Below are 19,165 nucleotides of genomic sequence, written 5' to 3' on the forward strand. Positions count from 1 at the left end.
AAACAGGGAAGGAACTCGTAGTTCCCACTCACAGGCCAAATGAGGCAAGGCTGCAGGCCTTGTGTTTGACACATTTTCCTTAATATTTCATTCTGATTACCTTAACATTTTGGACTATTAAGTAAGCATGCTTTAAGGCAATTAGTTTCCCCCTCACAAACTTTGTGCTCTGTATGCTACTACCACTGGTGCTGCTGCCTAGTATGTATGTAGAGGTAGAGCTCATAATGATTATTAACAGAATATCGTGATACATGATATGGGCATGATTTTTCTCATACCTACTGTCATTTTAAAAAAAAAATAAAAAATAAAAATGGGGTTGGTGCATATAACATATGCCAGTACGGATGTGCAGTTTTAAGGTCACAGGGAATGTGTGGTTGCTTTCTAATCCAGGTGATGCTGGTCATTTTGGGTCCTTTAAAGCCTTCAGTATAATGTGGGATTCTAATCTTGGGTTAAGTTTGTGTAGTCTTTACTCTCATTAGTCACAGTGATGGTGTCGCTTGTTCCAACTGCAATTAGAAAACCAGCCGGTGATGCCATTCCTTGAGTGCCAGTTTTACGGCCAGTAGTTTCTGGTTCCCAATGTCATAGTTTTGCTCTGCTGGGGTTAGCCTCTTGGAAAAGAAGGCTGTATGGGGAAGTTTGGGTTTGTCCTTGAAACACTGCGACAGGACAGCTCCTACTCCCGTCTTCGAGGCCTTTACCTCCAAGATGAAAGGCCGAGAGGGGTTGGAATTGGAGCTGTGATGAAAGCAGTTTTGAGCTTGTTGCAAGCTTCTTCGGCTGCTTGGTTTGATGCTAGGCGTTTGGCTCCTTTTTTGAGGAGTGATGTCACTGCAGACATCTTGGCCTGTTCCATGGTTACCCCGTCCGGGCTGATGATATAGCCCAGAAAAGAGAATTCACATTTTTCTCCTTTGATGAATAGCTGGTTCTGGAAAAGGTATTCAAGGACCTGGCAGTCATGGAGCACATGGGTCTCTAGGGAGGGCCAGTAGATCAGTGTCATTAATGTAGGCAATGATGTACCTAGCATGTCTCTCAGGACCTCATTGATGAGGTACTGGAAAACAGAGGGGACGCAAGAGAGCCCATACGGCATGACGCAATATTTGTAGTGGCCAGAGGTGGTGCTAAAAGCTGTTTTCCACTTGTCATCCTGCTGAATGCCCAAATGCGTACCAGATTATATGCACTGCAAAGATCAAACTTGGTCAATATCTGGGCTGAACGTAGTTGTTCGTAGGCCACAGGGTCCAGCGGTAGTACATACTGGTACTTGGCTGTGATTTGATTGAGTCCACAATAATCGATGCACGGTCGAAGACCACCCTCTTTTTTCCACGAAAAAGAAGCCTGCGGAGGAGGGAGACATGGAAGGATGAATGTACCCCTGTTGCAATGCTTCCTGGATGTACTCCTCCATGGCATGTTAGGTTATGGAGCGTGGGTAAATTTGGTTGCGAGGAGGGGTAGCCCCTGGCATCAGTTCAATAACATAGTCGTAGGAGCTGTGCAGGGGTGAAACACTGCATTCGGTTTTGCTGAACACTTCCTGAAGATCCTTCCTGGTTATTAAGGGGTCAAGAATTCTCTGGACTCTCCACAGTGGTTGATGCCACTATGAGCTGAGGCTCCTTGAGACAGTGGCTGTGGCAGTGAGACAAACAGGAAGTGATTTCCTTGTTGGTCCAGGATATTCGTGGGTCATGGAGTTGTATCCACGGAAACCACAGGATTACAAGGTGCTTCGGAGTGACTGTGACGAGAAAGGAGATTTGTTGCTGATGCAGCACGCTGACTTGCAGGAGGAGGCAGAGGAAATACGTGATCCTCTGCTGCTCTGAAAACCCCTCGTGACTGAGTTGACCTGACAATTTCATAATGTGAGGTGTGCTGCTCTCTTCCTCCACAGTGTGGATTAATCTCACAGCTGTGAGTACATACATTCAGATAGAATTCAAAGCTGTCTAACCAAACTACACAATGCTCACTAAGTACTGTATATAAACAAGGGCACCAGTGGTGTTTGTAACATATAGTACAATAGTATTGCTCTTACTGAGACTGCCTGATCAATCAGCAGTGCCCATGCATTGCCATTGCCATAGTGTAACTGTGCTCATTCTGCAGTATCATAAATACCACATATCCTGCTGAATAATCTTGTCACCTAAAGCTAGCCAGCCAACTAAAAGTATAAGCCATGGTTGAAGGGAAATGGGTTGCCCTGCTGTAATCTTACAGCATGCTGCACAGGCCAGATCACAGAGTGGCCAGATCCCTGAGGCTCTGCGCTTCTCTGGAGTTGATAGTGGCAGCTAGGTCACTAGTGCTAGCTATCTAGTTAAAATATAGTGTACAGAATGAAAGTACAACAGTCTTTTTAAATTTTTTTTGTTATCTGATCTGTGTTCTCCATGTATTTTCTTATCTTATTTTGTTCAAAAGTTAAAAATGTTTGGCACATAAAATGATGCAGATCAGCTCTCAGATCACTCAGTCTCACCTAGTATAACCAAGTTTAAAATACAAAAAGTACAGAGAAACTCACTAACATTTTGCCATTATTCACTAGCTGGCTACGAGTTCTCTAGCTCAACAACTTTACTAAATCGGCTTCTCGCCAATTATAGTACACTTAAATTATGGAGATATAGCTTTTTTCTTGCTGAACAGGAACCTGAATCCTCTTACCCTTTTATAGTGTACTATTGGACTCTATCACTCTCTCATTCCTATTTGTTTTGGTTAACTCTCCCACTATTACTCCTTATTGGCTGCCAGCTCATACCAGTCACAGTGTATTCAGACTTCTTCATTGCCTCAAGTTGGGGTGGGTTGCATGTCAACTGGCATGTGACATATACGTACAGATTCACCACCAATTCTGTCCGCTGACACAGCTCTGACTGAGAATTACTATTACAACATTGTCAGAATGATACATTGTCTATACGTATATATAGTATATATATGTAATATATGTAATATAATACCCAAATTTGATATTTATCACTAAAGGAAGCCTGCCTGGTATATAAATGTGACGTATACAAAGAAGCTGGTCACTCTGCAAACCCTTGGCACTGGTTATAAATGAAGTACAAATGTTTTGTTTTTATGTGTGCATCCTAGGTGGTGACCCACCTGCGTGTGATAGAGGAGAGGATGAATCAGAGTCTATCTCTGCTCTATAAGGTGCCCTATGTGGCAGACGAGATCCAGGATGAGATTGGTGAGTGTATGAATGTGTGTGTGTGTGTAGTGTATGCACGGATGGGGATCAGCAGGATGAACAAATGATGAATAAAAGAATAAGGGATAGGAATTGAAGAAATGCGTGAGAATAAAGGAAACTGAGGAATAAGAGGAAAGTGTTTATACACAGTAGTTAATCATTGCAGTAGTTAAGCATTGTATTTTCACTGCGTGCGTGTGCGTGTGCGCGTGCGTGTGCGTGCGTGCGCGTGCGCGTGTGTGCGCGCGCGTGTATGTGTGTATATATATATATATATATATATATATATATATATATATATATACAGTCATGTGAAAAACACCCCATGAAAGCCTGTGTTTTTTTTTTTTAACACAGTTAAACATATGGACATTTGATCTTCATTTTAACAATACTGGGAGATTCGAGTAATATAACTAAACAAATAAAACCAACGAAAAGTCTTTTTAAAATGATCTGTAAAATGTAATTTTAAAAAACCCAATTTCTTGTGAGGAAAAAGTAAGGACACCCCCACATTTATTTGTACTTAAAATGGCTAAAATTACCTACAGGTGTATCACATCAGGTGCAATTATTAGAACATCATTACAGAGCATTTTGAAGGAGGCTTGCCTTATTTAAACCTCAGACATTTAGTTTGGTTTGCTCTTAATTGTTGAAGTGAGAGGTATCACCATGGTGAGATCCAAAGAGCTCTCTGAGGCCTTCAGAAAGAAGATTGTTGATGCTTATGAGTCTGGTAAGGAATATAAAAAGATCTCAAAAGAATTTGTAATCAGCCATTCCACTGTCCGGAAAATCATTTACTAGTGGAGAGCATTTAAAACAACTGCCAACATGGCTAGGTCAGGCCGTCCAAGCAAATTCACCACTAAAGTCTCCAAAAACCCTAAAATATCATCACGGGACCTACAGCAAGCTCTTGCTACAGTTGACGTCAAAGTGCATGAATCTACAATCAGAAGGAGACTGCACAACTTTAATTATCATGGGAGGTGTGCAAGGAAGAAACCTTTGCTGTCTAAGAAAAAGACTGAAGTTTGCCAAAGAACACATAGACAAAGGCCAAGACTTCTTGAATAATGTGCTTTGGACAGATGAATCAAAAATGGAATTATTTGGACACCATAACAGAGGGCGTGTGGGACGTAAACCAAATACAGCATTTCAGCAAAAGAACCTCATACCAACTGTGAAACATGGAGGTGGAAGTGTTATGGTTTGGGAGTGCAGAAGGACCTGGCCAGCTCACCATCAAAGAATCCACTATGAATTCTACATTGTATCAGAAGTTGCTTGAGGAACATGTGAGACCATCTGTCAAAAAATTGAAGCTGAAGTGGAACTGGACCTTGCAACATGACAATGACCCAAAACATACCAGTGAATCCACCAAGGACTGGCTGTAAAGTAAAAAATGGAGAGTTCTGGAATGGCCAAGTCAAAGCCCAGATCTAAATCCTATTGAGATCCTGTGGGGTGATTTGAAACAGACTATGCATGCAAGCAACCCCTCAAACATCACACAGCTGAAAGAATTCTGCATTGAGGAGTGGGGGAAACTTTCTTCCAGTCGATGTCAGAAACTGGTACATGGCTACAAGAAACGTCTCATTGAGGTTATTTCAGCAAAGGGGGAAACACTAGCTATTAGGGCATAGAGTGTCCTAACTTTTCCTCAGTTGAAATACTCATTTTTGTTGATTTCTTTTGTTTAATAAGTGAAAACAAAGGTGTTTCAGCCTGCAGGCCCTCTGCTCATACAACCCCTGGCAAAAATTATGGAATCACCACACTTAGAGGATGTTCACCCAGCTTTTTTACTTTATAGCAAACAAACAAATCACAGATATGACACAAAAAAGGTTTTGTTCAATAGCTTAACATTCTGGTTTGTGAAATATACATAAAAAAAAATTCAAGGACATTTTTTTTATTAATGGCATGTCTTTTTCCAAATCAAGTAGAGGAAAAAAGTATGGAATCACTCAATGTTGAGGAAAAAATTATGGAATCATCAACCAAAAAAACACAATTAATACTTTGTTGCTCCTCCTCTGGCTTTTATTCTTTGAGGCATAGACCTCACTAATGAAAAACAATATTCCCCATCAATCTGGTTCCAACTTTCTCGAATAGCAGTTGACAGATCATCTTTGCAGGGTGGAGCCTTAACATGGACCAGTTTTTTTACTTTCCACCATAAATTTTCAATTGGATTGAGATCCGGACTGTTTGCTGGCCATGTCATTGAGTTGATATGCCTTTCCTGGAAAAAAAGCTTTAAAACTGTTTGCTCTGTGGTAAGATGCATTGTCATCCTGAAAAATTATTTCATCATCACCAAACCTATTTTCTATGGATGGAATGAGAAAATGTCCAAAATTTCACTGTACAACTGTGCATTGACTGCTGAGGTAATGACTGCCATCTCCCCTGGTCCTTTACCTGACATGCAACCCAATATCATAAAAGAGTTGGGAAATTTGATTGATTCAGACAGTCATCTTTATATGTTTTGTTAGAACGGCACCAGACAAAAGTTCCAGCATCATCTCCTTGGCCAATGCAGATTCATGATTCATCACTGAATTTCACTTTCATCCAATCATCCACACTCCATGATTGCTTCTCTTTAGCCCACTGTAACCTTGTTTTCTTCTGTTTTGGTGTAAGTGCTGGTTTTCTTTTGGCTTTTCTATAAATAAATCTCATTTCATTCAGCCGGTTTCTTACAGTTCTGTCACAAACATTGACTCTTGTTTCCGCCCATTTGTTTTTCATTTGTTTTGTTGTGCATTTTCTATTTTCAAGGCATAGCGCTTTGAGTTTTCTATCCTGATGCTTTGACATCTTCCTTAGTCTGCCTGTATATCTACCTTTCATAACCTTCCCATTAAGTTTATACTTGCAACAAATTTTAGACACAGCTGACTGGGAGCAACCAACCTCTTTGGCCACACTCCATGTTGAAATTCCTTGTTGAAGGAGTTTTATAATTCTTTCCATTGTTTCAACTGACAACTCTCTCATTGGAGCCATGTTTCCTTTCAATTAGCCAAGTCCAACAGCCCATTAAAGTGTGTAAGCACTCCCTTTTAACTGCTGACTTATTAGCATTTTTAGACTTGTCCCAGTATTTGTTTTACAAATGGAAAATAAAAATTGATTCCATAATTTTTTCCTCTACTTGATTTGGAAAAAGACATGCCATTAATAAAAAAAAAAAAAGTCCTTGAATTTTTTTTATGTATATTTCACAAACCAGAATGTTAAGCTATTGAACAAAACCTTTTTTGTGTCATATCTGTGATTTGTTTGTTTGCTATAAAGTAAAAAAGCTGGGTGAACATCCTCTAAGTGTGGTGATTCCATAATTTTTGCCAGGGGTTGTAGGATGTTTTTTGTTTTTCGCTTAATTCTATATAAACTCTAGAGAGTGTTATGTTTGAAAATCCCAGGAGATCAGCAGTTTCTGAAATACTCAAACCAGCCCTTCTGGTATCAACATCCATGCCATGATCAAAGTCACAGAGATCACACTTTTTCTTCATTCTGATGTTCGATGTGAATATTCATTGAAGCTTTTGACATGTATCTGATGGTTTTTTACATTGCCCTGCTGCCACATGATTGGCTACTTGGGTAACTGCCTGAATGTGCAGGTGTATGGTGAGTGAGCAGGATGTGAGCAGGATATTATATATATGTATAGAGAGAGAGAGAGAGAGAGAGTACAAAAAAAACATTGTGTGAGCAACAGTTCTGCCTCATGTCATGTTGCCTCAGAAAAAAAAGGATGCTTATCTCTTTATTCCTGATTTCTGCTCCAATACTCCACCTTCTGGTTCTCTTTCTTGTTTCAAACTTTCATTTGCTGCGCTTTGCTTTATTTTTTTCACTGCTTCCTTTCTTATGCTCTCTCTCGTTCTCTCTCAGATGATCTTCAGGAGCAGAAGGCAGACATAGATCAGTTCCTGTCCTCAGAGTCACAACCTGATGTCACCGTCTCTTCTGAGGAAAGTGTGGAGGCCCCATCTTTTGAGGGCAAACCCTTCCGCCCCTTCCAAGTCAACTCACTGGGCTCACAGCCTGAACCTGAGGGTAAGTTAGTACCAGTACCTGAGGAAACTTTTTTGAGTACATCCATACATTCACAGCACTTCTATACTTAAATTCTACATACTGCTTTTCTTTTCATAATTTTTTCAATAAGGCATCATTGATACTAGTTAGCCAGGAATCCCATTTATTGGGGCATGTGGCCCGTATTAAGTCATATTCTGATCAAGAGGTTAAACAACAAATATTTGCCTTTATAACCAGGTGCACTGCTAATCCTGGTCTTACTGTATGTGCTGTGCTATGGGGTGTTGGGAGGCTAAAACCAAAGGGCTATACTGAGTCTTGAGCACTACCTCCTAAGAGCTTGCCTTTGACAATCTGCTGCTGCTTTCTGCATGTTCTCTTAAAATCCAAACCCTTTTTAGCTGAAAGCTTCCTTGCCGGTGTCTTTTTTCAGTTGTTAAGCGCTGCTAGATAATCCGACTCACTTGGGTTTCTCTTTCTTTTCTTCCCTTCCAATTCCAATCTTTATTTTTCTTTTTTTTTTTTCTCTCTGCTTGCCCACAATACCTAGGCGATCTGTCTGTGCCCCCACGTGCCTTCAAGAAAGGTGGGTCTTTGTAGCTGGTTGTCTTTTCACTCCCTCTCTTCCTCTGAGTAATCTCTGCCTCCTTAATACTTGTTTTTCATTGTTGCTGTTTTATCTCTAGTTTCCCCATTTTTTCCTCTGTTTGCTGCTTTCAATATTGTTTCCTACATTTTATATCTTGTCTTCTTTTAAATCTGTCTGTTTACCTGGTTATTTGTCCATTACCCTTGTGTTTCATTCAAACTCTCATTCTGTGTCGGCTTAGGAGAGCTGCTTGATTTATTTAATTAAAAAAACAAAACACTTGTTTGTTATGATAATTAGTACTTTAGATTTGAATGTGAGGATATCATGAAGCAGCAAGGCCAACAAGGAGAAAAATTCCTCCAGATTCGTAGACCCATCCCTGTTTCAAATGCCTCTTTAGGTCCACTTGTTTAAGAGCCTTAGTTCACTGTTGTGTCTTTATTGGTGGCTGTTAAATCAAAGTGCTCCTGTTGCAAGATATTGAAGTTGCTATATACTTCCTGGCAGCTCGAACCAATCTGGCCACAGACCTGTAAAATTGGCCACATTCGTCCAACCAGACTGGGTTGTAGAAGATATATTCCTGACCCCCCATTCTTCATGAAGAATACTGGCACTGTGTTATTAGTGTCAAGTTTATAAGTTTCCTCTCAGAATTTTTTTTTTTTTTCTTTTCAAATGATACTGCGCGTTGCTAGTTTGATAGCAGTATTATATAAAGCTTCAGTGCATAGGATTTTTTGTAAAAAATGAAAAAGAAAAAATTATCTAGTCAGAGGGAAAAGTTCTGTGTATTATGATGTTCCTGAGCTGCTGGGAACAGTCCTGTTATAGAGAAAAGAAATCTGGATTCAGGACTGAGTTTTAGCATTTTCTTGCTGAAGAGGTGAGGCATTTTCTTTGTTCACCAATTTGGCTGAGAGCTTGTGAATGGTAGTCAGCCATTTTATCCTCATTGTGGAGTTTGTATGATTACCCACTTGTGACGCTGTTTAGCTTTAAGAACTTAGGATAACTGGCTAGTGACCAACTGTAGGTTTTTGTGTCTCTGTATATTTGTATTTCAAACTTATACACATCAGTCATCTAAGACATCTGATGTGTAACCACACATCACCCTTGATGTGTACCCTATATTGATTGCTTTGTTTGGTTAGTGTGCATTATCAGGCTTGAGTCTAATGTGTTTGACAGGCTGGAGAACAAACTACATAGATTAGGTAATAGTAGTAATAAATATAGCTGCAAGTTGTGATTAAAGCACTTTCTGGCCCCACCCCTTAGTGACAGAGGAAGCCCAGATTCCACTGGAACCATCAGAGCTTGTTCATTACATCAAGAACACAATGAAAAACTAGTTTTGTTTGTGTTGGTCTCATGATTCTGTGACCCAAATTTTGTGCTGATTGGACAAAAGTCATGGGAGAAGAAGCAAAGAAAACTGTTTTTAAACAATTGAAGATGGTGTAAAATCTAATTTAGTAATAGTGGTATGGTATCTGTTGAACTCAGCATGAAGAAAATGTGGAAACGCTTTTCTATGATGTTGCATTGTAGCATTATTTTTGCATATGTATGCTGTGCAAATTTTGCCTTGCTGGTGGCATTAGAGTGTTTGAGGGGCGTCCAAAAGATTTTTGTAGCTAGGTGAGACTGACCTCTGTCACTGTGCCAAATTTTATAAAAATAATAAAAGTGTTCTGTGGGCTGCCATATAGTCCCGTTGTGGAAAAAATAATAATAATAAGAAGAAGACGAAGAAGAAGAAGAAAACCTACAGATACAGTAGGGTGCCTATGCACTTTTGGTGCTTAGCCCCCTAAAAATACTTGGTGAATACAGATTAGGTAATATAAATACATACATCAGCAGCAACCTGAAGTGATAGTTTTGTTCTCTTTGACTTTTAGCTAACCACCTAGAGTTAATGGGCTGGTTTGCATCTATCAGCCTCAAAGATACATGGACCCTTGGGTAAAATGCCTACCCAGCAACACATTCTGAGATTACAGTGGAGCAACCGAGAGGTTTTGCCCTTTGAGTTGGTACTCAGTACACACTCACACTGATGTGCACAGTAAGGTTATTTTCATGCTCGTAATTCTACTGTAATATTGAAGCAATGGCGGAATTTATTGAGTCTTCAATGTCGCCAATACTTGGGCTGCATCCCAAACTGCATACTGCTGTACTAAATTGTCAGTACACCATCAGTGTCATTAATATTTAGGTAAGGGTGTCTGCGGATGATTAGCGTTTTGTGATTGGCTCACCGCAAAGGTAAATGCATGGTTTTTAGTGTTTTTTTTTTTTTTTTTTCCCGACCATGTGGTTGAAGAGGTGCTACCTCATCTAGATGCAGTTTAATACATAGAACAATCATAGAGCTAGCCATGTGCACCCCCAAACCATGTGCACCATTACCATCCAACCAATCAGGGCAGGGAACCATCTCTATTTGCCTTTCAATCATGCAGCACATACATGTGAATACATTTTTTTTTAACATTTATATTAGCATTTGTAATTTGTTTGCTTATAATTGCAGGTCCCAAGGAAATTGTATTTGATTGTATTGTGTGTGTCCAAATGTCTGGTTATGTGTGTAGACAGGTGACATCTAATATCTCTGTGTGTACGGCGGTCCTGTTCTATTCTGTTTGTAGGCTCTGGAATGATGAATGGTCTGGATGGTCTGATTGGAGCGGAGGAGAGATTTAGCAACAGCAAGAACAAGATCAGTGACAATGAGGTGAGAAACCGATGGCTTTTCTGTCGTAGTATACATTCATAAAATTAAATTCTGTCCTGTAAGACTGACTCGATATACACTATATAACCAAAGGTTTGTGGACACCTGACCATTACACCCATATGTGGACCTTCTCCAAATGTTGGAAGCACACAATTGTATAGGATGTCTTCGTATGCTGTAGCATTAAAATTTCCCTTCACTGGAGCTAAGGGGTCCAAACATATTCCAGCATGACAATGCCCCTGTGCACAAAGCAAGGTCCATGAAGACATGGTTTGCCAAGGGTTAGATTGGAAGAACTTGAGTGGCCCGCAAAGAGCCCTGACCTCAATCCCAATGAACACCTTTGGGTTGAATTAGAAAGCAGACTGCACACCAGGCCTCCTCACCTGTCATCAGTGCCTGACCTCCCTAAGGCTCTTGTGGTTGAAAGGGCAAATCACCAGAGCCATGCTCCAAAATCTAGTGGAAAGCCTTCCCTCAGGATCTGGAATGTGATGTTCAAAAAGCACATATGGGTGTGATGGACAGGTGTCTACAAACTTTTGGCTATATAGTGTATATCCTGCTCCACATACTTATCCTAACGATTATCTATGCTTTAAATGAATTAATTTGATCTTCACCATAATGGGCAGCAAATAATGAAAAATACTTCAGTATTTAAATGATGTTTATTATGTACATTGATTGATTATTATATTTTACATTTAATATACCTTTCATGCCCTTTATTAATTCCTATATAATGCTCTTTTGCATTCCCATTTTTTTTTAATCCCACTAATCATTGCATGTCGTATTTCTGGTATTTCTTTCTCATATCCACATCCTAGTTCTGATTTTTGACTACACTGTAGACTAATGAGTCACCGGGATGCACATGACTGAGTGTGGTGTTGCCTGTATGCATGCCAGCATGCCTCTTTCTGTTAACATAGAGGTTTATGCAGGAAACCTAAACATCTGTAGGCACATGCAGTGATTGAGTGTTGAATGGTATGTGGGATAAAACAATCTGTGAGAGATGATGATGATGATATCTTTATTTATTGGCTCTGTATTCAGGGCAAGTAGAGATGAATGAAAGAATGCTTGAAAAAAAACATTCCTACTGACACAATTTCAAAGCAAGTTGTGTTTTCTTTGTGTATTGTGTCCAACGAGCCTAAAGTTCTCTCGACTAATATTGAGTCAACTAATATTAACAGCTAGCCTCATTAATGATATTAATACAAAACATAAAGAAATTAGCAGGTGGCAGGTAATATTTGTTCTACAAATATTAATAGAGTGATCAGTAATATGTACTCAGTTCTTCAAGAAAGAACCTAATGCCCTAATATGCAGAAAGTGTGATTATTTTGATCTTAAGTTTTCTTAACTATAGCAGATTTTCTCTGCAAAACATTGGTTTAAACATTATTTTAGTTTTAAAAGAATTATTTTTTCCAATTAATATTTAGTGATGCCATCCCTAGAGACAATGCCAGCACCAAGCCTCTTCCAGTAATGTCTGCTACGGTTGGAGATACTTGTAGAAGATCAGAACTGTCAGTTTTTTTATTTTATTTTATTTTTTAAATAAAAGTCCTTATGAGAGTGATTTTTGATAGAGGAATGATTAGTAGATTCTCCAGTTGCTTCAATGGAAAATCTGAATTATAGTATGTAATATATACACCGATCAGCCATAACATTAAAACCACCTGCCTAATATTGTGTAGATCCCACTTGTGCCCCCAAAACAGCTCTGACCTGTCGAGGCATGGACTCCACAAGACCTCTGAAGGCGTGCTGTGGTATCTGGCACCAAGAAGTTAGCAGCAGATTCTTTAAGTCCTGTAAGTTGCAAGGCGGGGCCTACATGGATCAGACATGTTTGCCAACACATCCCAGAGATGTACAATCGGATTGAGGTCTCTGGAACTTGAAGGCCAAGTCAGCTCCTTTTTTTTTGGAATGAAATGTTTAACAAGTAATAGTCAGATGTCCACATACTTTGGCCATATAGTGTACACTGTATGGCCAAAAGTTTGCGGACATCTGACCATAACATTCATGCAGCCTGTGATAGTTGAACATCCCATTTAATCCCAATTTGCTGTTATCCTCCACTCCTCTCGGAAGGCTCTCCACTACATTTTGGAGTGTGGCTGTGGAGATATTCCCATTGAGCCACAAGAGCATTAGTGAGGTCAGGTACTGATGTAGGGTGAGGAGGCCTGGGGACAGTCACAGTTCCAGTTCATCCCAAAGGTGTTCAGTGGGGTTGAGGTCAGGGCTCTGTACAGGCCGCTCGAGTTCTACCACTCCAACCTCGGCAAAACACGTCTTCATGTAATAATGATAATGTGCACAGGGGCATTGTCATGCTGGAACAGGTTTGGGTCCCTCAGTTCCAGTGAAGGGAAATTGAGACATTCTATACAACTGTGTACTTCCAAATTTGTGGCACCAGTTTGGGGAAGACCCACATATGGGTGTGATGGTCGGGTGTCTGCAAACATTTGGCTATATAGTGTATGTCTAAATACTGTTGTGTGCCATTCTCCTCACTATGCGTGTGTAACGTGGCCCCGAATATGGCCTAGACAGTCTAATTCTCACTTACACTCCCAGAGTGAGTAATTACAGCTGCCTGTCTGTGTTGACAGGTGATTGATGAGAAAGTGGATGTTAAGGAAGTGATTTACAGTGCTGAGAAAGTCAGCATTTTGAATGTTGATCCTCTGGTGAGTATTTTTCCCCTCCACTCTTCAGTACAGCAGGAGGTTTTTTCAAGTTCTACAAAAATTAATTTTACCAATTAATATTTAGTGTCTTTGTATGTGTGTGCGCATATATATATATATATATATATATATATAGACACACACTCTCACTGTCCACCTTATTAGGAACACCTGTACACCTGCACATTCATGCAGTTATCTAATCAGCCAATCACGTAGCAGCAGCACAGTGCAAAAAATCGTGCAGATAGAGGTCAAGAGCTTCAGGTAATATTCACGTCAAACATCAGAATGAAGAAAAAGTGTGATCTCTGTGACTCTGATAGTGGTATTGATGTTGGTATCAGATGGGTTTGAGTATTTCAGAATCTGTTGAACTCCTGGGAATTTCATGCACAACAGTCTCTAAAGTTTACACAGAATTGTGTGAAAAACATAAAACACTGAGTGAGTGACAGTACTGTGGGTGGAAATGCTTTGTTGATAAGAGAGGTCAGAGGAGAATGACCAGCCTGGTCTGAGCTAACAGGAAGTGTATAGCAACTCAAATAAGCACTCTTTACAACCATGGTGAGCAGAAAAGCATCTCAGAACGCACAACACATCAAACCTTGAGGTGGTACAACAGCAGATGATCACATCAGGTTCCACTCCTGTCAATAGTCTCTACTGTAGCTAGTTTTTCATTGCTTTTGACTTTTTGCATTGCACTGCTGCCACATATTGGCTGATTTAGATAATTGAATGAGTAGGTGTTCATAATAAAGTGCTCAGTGAGTATTGGAAAGGCAAGGTCAATTTTTTTTCCCCCTATACACTGAAGACATTTGGGTTTGAGATCAAAAGATGAATATGAGAAGATAAATCAGAATTTCAGTTTAGAACTTAGAACATGGCACCTTTGGTGGCAGACCACCCACATTTTAGGTGATCAATAGTTAGACTTAAAGTTAATTAAGTTAAAAAAAAGTTAATTACACTTAATGTTTGGTTGCATTTCCCTTACTTGCAATAACTGCATCAAGCCAGCAAGCCACTGACCACCAAACTGTTGCATTCTTCTTTTGTGTTGCTTGACTTGGCCAGTCTAAACCCTTACACTTTTCCCCCTTGATGAAGTCCTTTGTTGTGTTGGCAGTGTGTTTGGGGTCATTGTCTTGCTGCATGATGAAGTTCCTCCCAGTTAGATTGGATTAATTTCTTTGTAAATAGAATGTTTCTGTAGACTTCTGAATTCATTCTGCTGCTACCATAATGAGTTACATCATCAATAAAGATTAGTGAGCCCATTCCAGCAGCAGCCATGCAAGCCCAAGCCATGACACTACCTCCACCATGCTCAATGAGCTTCTGTGTTTTAGATCATGAGCAGATCTTTTCTCTCTCCACACTTTGGCCTTTCCATCACTTTGGTAGAGGTTAATCTTGGTTCCTGAACTTTCATGGCTCATCTCTGTATTTCCTTGCAAATTCCAATGTGGCCTCCGATACTTACTGCTGATGAGTTGTTTGCATCTTGTGGAATGGCCTTTATTTCTGCTCTCAAAGTCTTCTTCAAAGGATAGATCGCGATACCTTCACCCCTGCCCTGTGGAGGTTCTTGGTGATGTCACTGACTGTTGTTTTTGGGGTTTTCTTCACAGCTCGTACAAAGTTTGCCTTGGATGACCTGTTCAGTGTCTGGTTGTTATACCAGTGGTTTATTTCTTTTTCAGGACATTTCAAATTGTTGTATTGGCTATGCCCAGTGCATTTGCAGTGGCTCGATTTTCCCACTTTTCTCAGATTCAAAATGGCTTGCTTTTCTCCTGTAGACAGCTCTCTCGTCTTCATGTTGGTTTATCTTTTTTAACAAATGCAGTCTTCACAGGAGAAGCCGGGGGCTCAGAACAAGGGTAGATATTCAGAGCTATTCATTGTTTAAACAGTAATTCTAACAGTGCAACAAGAAACACATGTTCCAATATTTCTGATCACTTTTGATCTACGTGTAAATATCAGGAAATGAAAGCTGTAATTCTTATCCATCATTGCATTTTCATCTTTTGATCTCAAAATCAACTGTCTTCAGTGTATAGCAAAAACAAAAGAATACTTTCTAAGGGGACTCTCTCTCTCTCACTCTCTCTCTCACACACACACACGTCAGAACAGTCCTTTAAAGACCTTGAAGATTTCCTTATGGCACAAAAAGTATCATCTTACTCAGTTAAATTATCCATTTATGTCACCAAAAAGCATGATTTGAGTGTATTGCATGTGTGTGTCTATATGTAAATGCATGAAGTGTAGCCTACATGTGATCAAAGTTCATCTTCCATCACATAAACTCAATAAATCTACTTAAAATTGAACAACTCAAACATGGATAAGCAATTAACGGCTGTTCTCTCTGGGATTTAAGCTCAGTTTCTGGTTGCAAGCACAGATCCTTAACTACCGAGAACTTAAGAAATCGATGTACATTATTGCTTCAGTAATAATAATAAGCCATGATAATTTATATCATGTTTTATCAGTTGTGTGCTCTTTACAGTGACTAAATTGACATGCAAACATGTTTTGCCAAATGAATTAATTTCAGTTGCTGATTCTGAATTAATTGTTTGTGTATCCTAAACAGAGCAGTCTGTAGACAATGTATGTTAATATGCAAATTATATGTAATTAGATAATTGTAGCCAGAATCAGAAGTTATGTGCTAGCGAGGAGCAAGGTTTAGTGTTAGCGTTTGCATAACAGCTTCTGCATGCTATCTGTGGAGGAGTGCACGAATCCAGCCAGATAGATACTTCAGTTTAGCCTAGTGTATAATCATTTCCTTTTCAGCAAAAAATGTCATCCAAATGTCATTACTAAATAGACAGTTTGTGGCCACAGTGAAGTTTCACATCGTTCAGCAGCAAGGATGCACTGCTTTTTAAAAAAAAAATAATAAGATTTTTTTTCTCCCTGTGTATATTCTAACATTCCTGCTGAATGTCTGGAGAATATCAAATGCTAAGCCAACTTTACTGAGATAAGTTTGTGCCAGGCACCTGCTTCAAAAATGTTTCCTCAATGGAAATTTTTTCCAGCACTCAAAAACACATACACAGACCTTTCATGCAGATTCTGATAGTGATTTTGATTAACAGATTATTAAAAGTGTCGATTGGGTAGAAAATTCAGTCGGATTTGCCTAAATAGGTTTGCTCTATAATGATTGAAGTGTTTACGTGAACCTTTTTTTTTTTTATTCCAATTGTGCTATCAGCCAGGTTATTAATCAATTATTAGACTGTGTGTAAACATAGCTAGTTGTCAGCATTTTATTTGTTATATACATATTCATGGAAAACTTTTCACCAAGATCCATTTCTAAGTATGCCTATGGTTTGTTCTTGTTTTAACAGTACAGTCACAGAGGGAATCAGGAGATATTTCACCCTCTGGGGGAGGAGTTCAGCTTTGGGAATGGTACTCTGATTGGCTTGCTGGTGATTGCAGTTGCTGTAGCAACTGTGATTGTGATCAGTCTGGTCCTGCTAAGAAAAAGGCAGTATGGCACCATCAGCCATGGCATTGTGGAGGTCAGTCTGACACACACAGGTTTTTATAATAATAGGTAAATGGGATAAAATTGTCAAGGGGAGGGATTTGTAGATCATACAAAAATCATGTAATATGATAACTTTTTTTTTTTTTGTGAAAGGTTGATCCTATGCTGAGTCCTGAGGAGCGTCACCTGAACAAGATGCAGAACCATGGCTATGAAAACCCCACCTACAAATACCTGGAGCAGATGCATATCTAATCTGGACCATCAGGGGGTGATATGGGGCCACAGAATGGTGAACATACTACTGACCAATAATATAACTGCTCTCTTAGAATCAGAAATGCATATCAAGTTCATTAAGAATCAAAACCAAGTTATTTAACACTGCTACTAGTTCTATTATTGCAACTGCTGTATCATGGAGCTCTGTTTATAATCTTAAATTTAATCTTTTGAATGGTAATGTATTGAATTTTTAAATTCGATTATGAATCATGATTGATAAATCTGATTGCGAAAACCTTTTGGTTTTTCCTTTCAGTAGCTTGCTTGTACATGCAGGTTATTTGTACCAACATAAATTTATAGTAAATCAAAATGAGAAAGTATGATGAGTGAAATTATTTCATTTACTTTATGTACTTTATTATTACAACTAAATTCTATATGAGTGTAAAGCAGGTGTTGCATTTCCTCATTGTTATTTCCCCAGCCTTGTTGTGTAGGGACAGGTTTGGTTAGTTAAAATGTCTGTTGCTGTTGCCTGTATGACTTGTCATAAGCCTGTTGAACTGGTGTGTGGATTAAGTAATTAGAAGGTTAGTACCCTCAGGCACCCTTGTCTTGTTTCAAGGGAAATAAAATTGTTTCAGAAGGCATATTTTAGTCACAGCACCATATGTTTGGTCAAATTAAATTGTGTACTTTTAAGATTGTGGGTATTGCTTCTATTGAGGCAGAGAGGATTATGGGTAGAAGCCTCCAGTCTCCCATGTCTAGTAAACAGCAATTTAATGTCATTTACCATGCATGCACACGCATGTGACACTTCAAGCATTATAACTGACTAGTTGACTAACTGATTAGTAGTGCTAAACTGACCATAATTTGGCACTAAAGAACTGTTTACTGATTGCATCCATTGACAATATTTTTGCCCAGAAGATCAGGCAGTTGTTTGAAGCTAGTAAGACACTGGTTGCTGTTAGCAAAAAAGTATCATGAGACCTGGGAGCTGGAGACCTGGAAAATTGGTGAAATTCTATAAGACACAAAAATTGGTGAAATTCTACAAGACACAAACTATGTTTTAACAAACTATGTTTTAACATTTGCTTTTTTATTTATTATCATTATTTTTAAAGTTCATAATTGTTTCTATTTCTTTCTTCTTCCTGTGGCTGTCACTATGCACCCAAATGGCTTGATCTTGAACTCTGTAATTGCCTGCTTGATTGTGGGAAGGGTAAGGGGACACTAATATAAGATGGATATATTGGTAGTTAAAGTAGTTGATTCCTTTGAAAACAACTTTGTGGTTGCAATCAGGAAACATCAATAAAGTCACTTCTTCCATAGTAACATGGTCTGCTGTCTTTTTCTGATTCTCCTGTTCTGCTTCGTTCAGGACCAGGCACTTCAACTCGGTAATTAATTAGTGGAATCCGGTGTATCACAGGGAAATTACTAAAGTGTGCCATTTTACCAAAGACTCCCAGAAAAAAGGTAGTCCGTGAATATTATAATAATAATCATGAATAAGAAGAAAGCTGTAATTATTTATTGTTTCATTTTCAGGCCTGGTCCACAGTATGCACAGTATGCATATAAGAAAACATTAGTTAAAGGCTCATTTTGTTTGGCATTGCACAGGAGGCACAGTGTCTATTTTAGTAGTAGAATATGGCGATATGACTGTGATAGAAGCAGAATTAAATTATAAAATGTCTCTGTCCTGTTAATTTATTGCTTTTTTCATGTAAAACACCCTATCTGAAGTCGACTCATAAAGGTACAGTGGAACTTTGACATTTTTCTCAGTGAATAGAATTTAACAATGGATTATGCTTAACAGTATGTATAAATGTAAATGTATAACATTATTTATGAAACATAATGTAATGAAGGATATATAATTTCACTGCACAATCGAATTAATTCAGTCTGATTAAATAAAAAGCAGAAGCACTGTCCCTGGTTG

General features: G+C 39.0%; 1 protein-coding gene across 5 annotated transcripts in view; it reads left to right on the forward strand.

Annotated features, from left to right (window-relative positions):
* Window positions 1–18,546, forward strand: part of aplp2 (amyloid beta (A4) precursor-like protein 2) — a 91,819-nt gene extending 73,273 nt beyond the window's left edge. For 2 of the 5 annotated variants that reach the window (XM_026914426.3, XM_026914429.3), the window contains exons 12-18: window positions 3,148–3,247; window positions 7,193–7,357; window positions 7,893–7,928; window positions 10,601–10,686; window positions 13,347–13,424; window positions 16,820–16,996; window positions 17,119–18,546. In XM_026914426.3, coding sequence (XP_026770227.3) covers window positions 3,148–3,247; window positions 7,193–7,357; window positions 7,893–7,928; window positions 10,601–10,686; window positions 13,347–13,424; window positions 16,820–16,996; window positions 17,119–17,220 — 744 coding nt within the window. In that variant the 3' untranslated portion in view covers window positions 17,221–18,546. The remainder of the gene's footprint in view (window positions 1–3,147; window positions 3,248–7,192; window positions 7,358–7,892; window positions 7,929–10,600; window positions 10,687–13,346; window positions 13,425–16,819; window positions 16,997–17,118) is intronic. The other 3 variants (XM_026914428.3, XM_026914427.3, XM_026914430.3) reach the window with 3 other exon arrangements.
* Window positions 18,547–19,165: the final 619 nt, after the last annotated feature.

This window comes from Pangasianodon hypophthalmus, chromosome 6, assembly GCF_027358585.1.
Source record: "Pangasianodon hypophthalmus isolate fPanHyp1 chromosome 6, fPanHyp1.pri, whole genome shotgun sequence".
NCBI lineage: Eukaryota > Metazoa > Chordata > Actinopteri > Siluriformes > Pangasiidae > Pangasianodon > Pangasianodon hypophthalmus.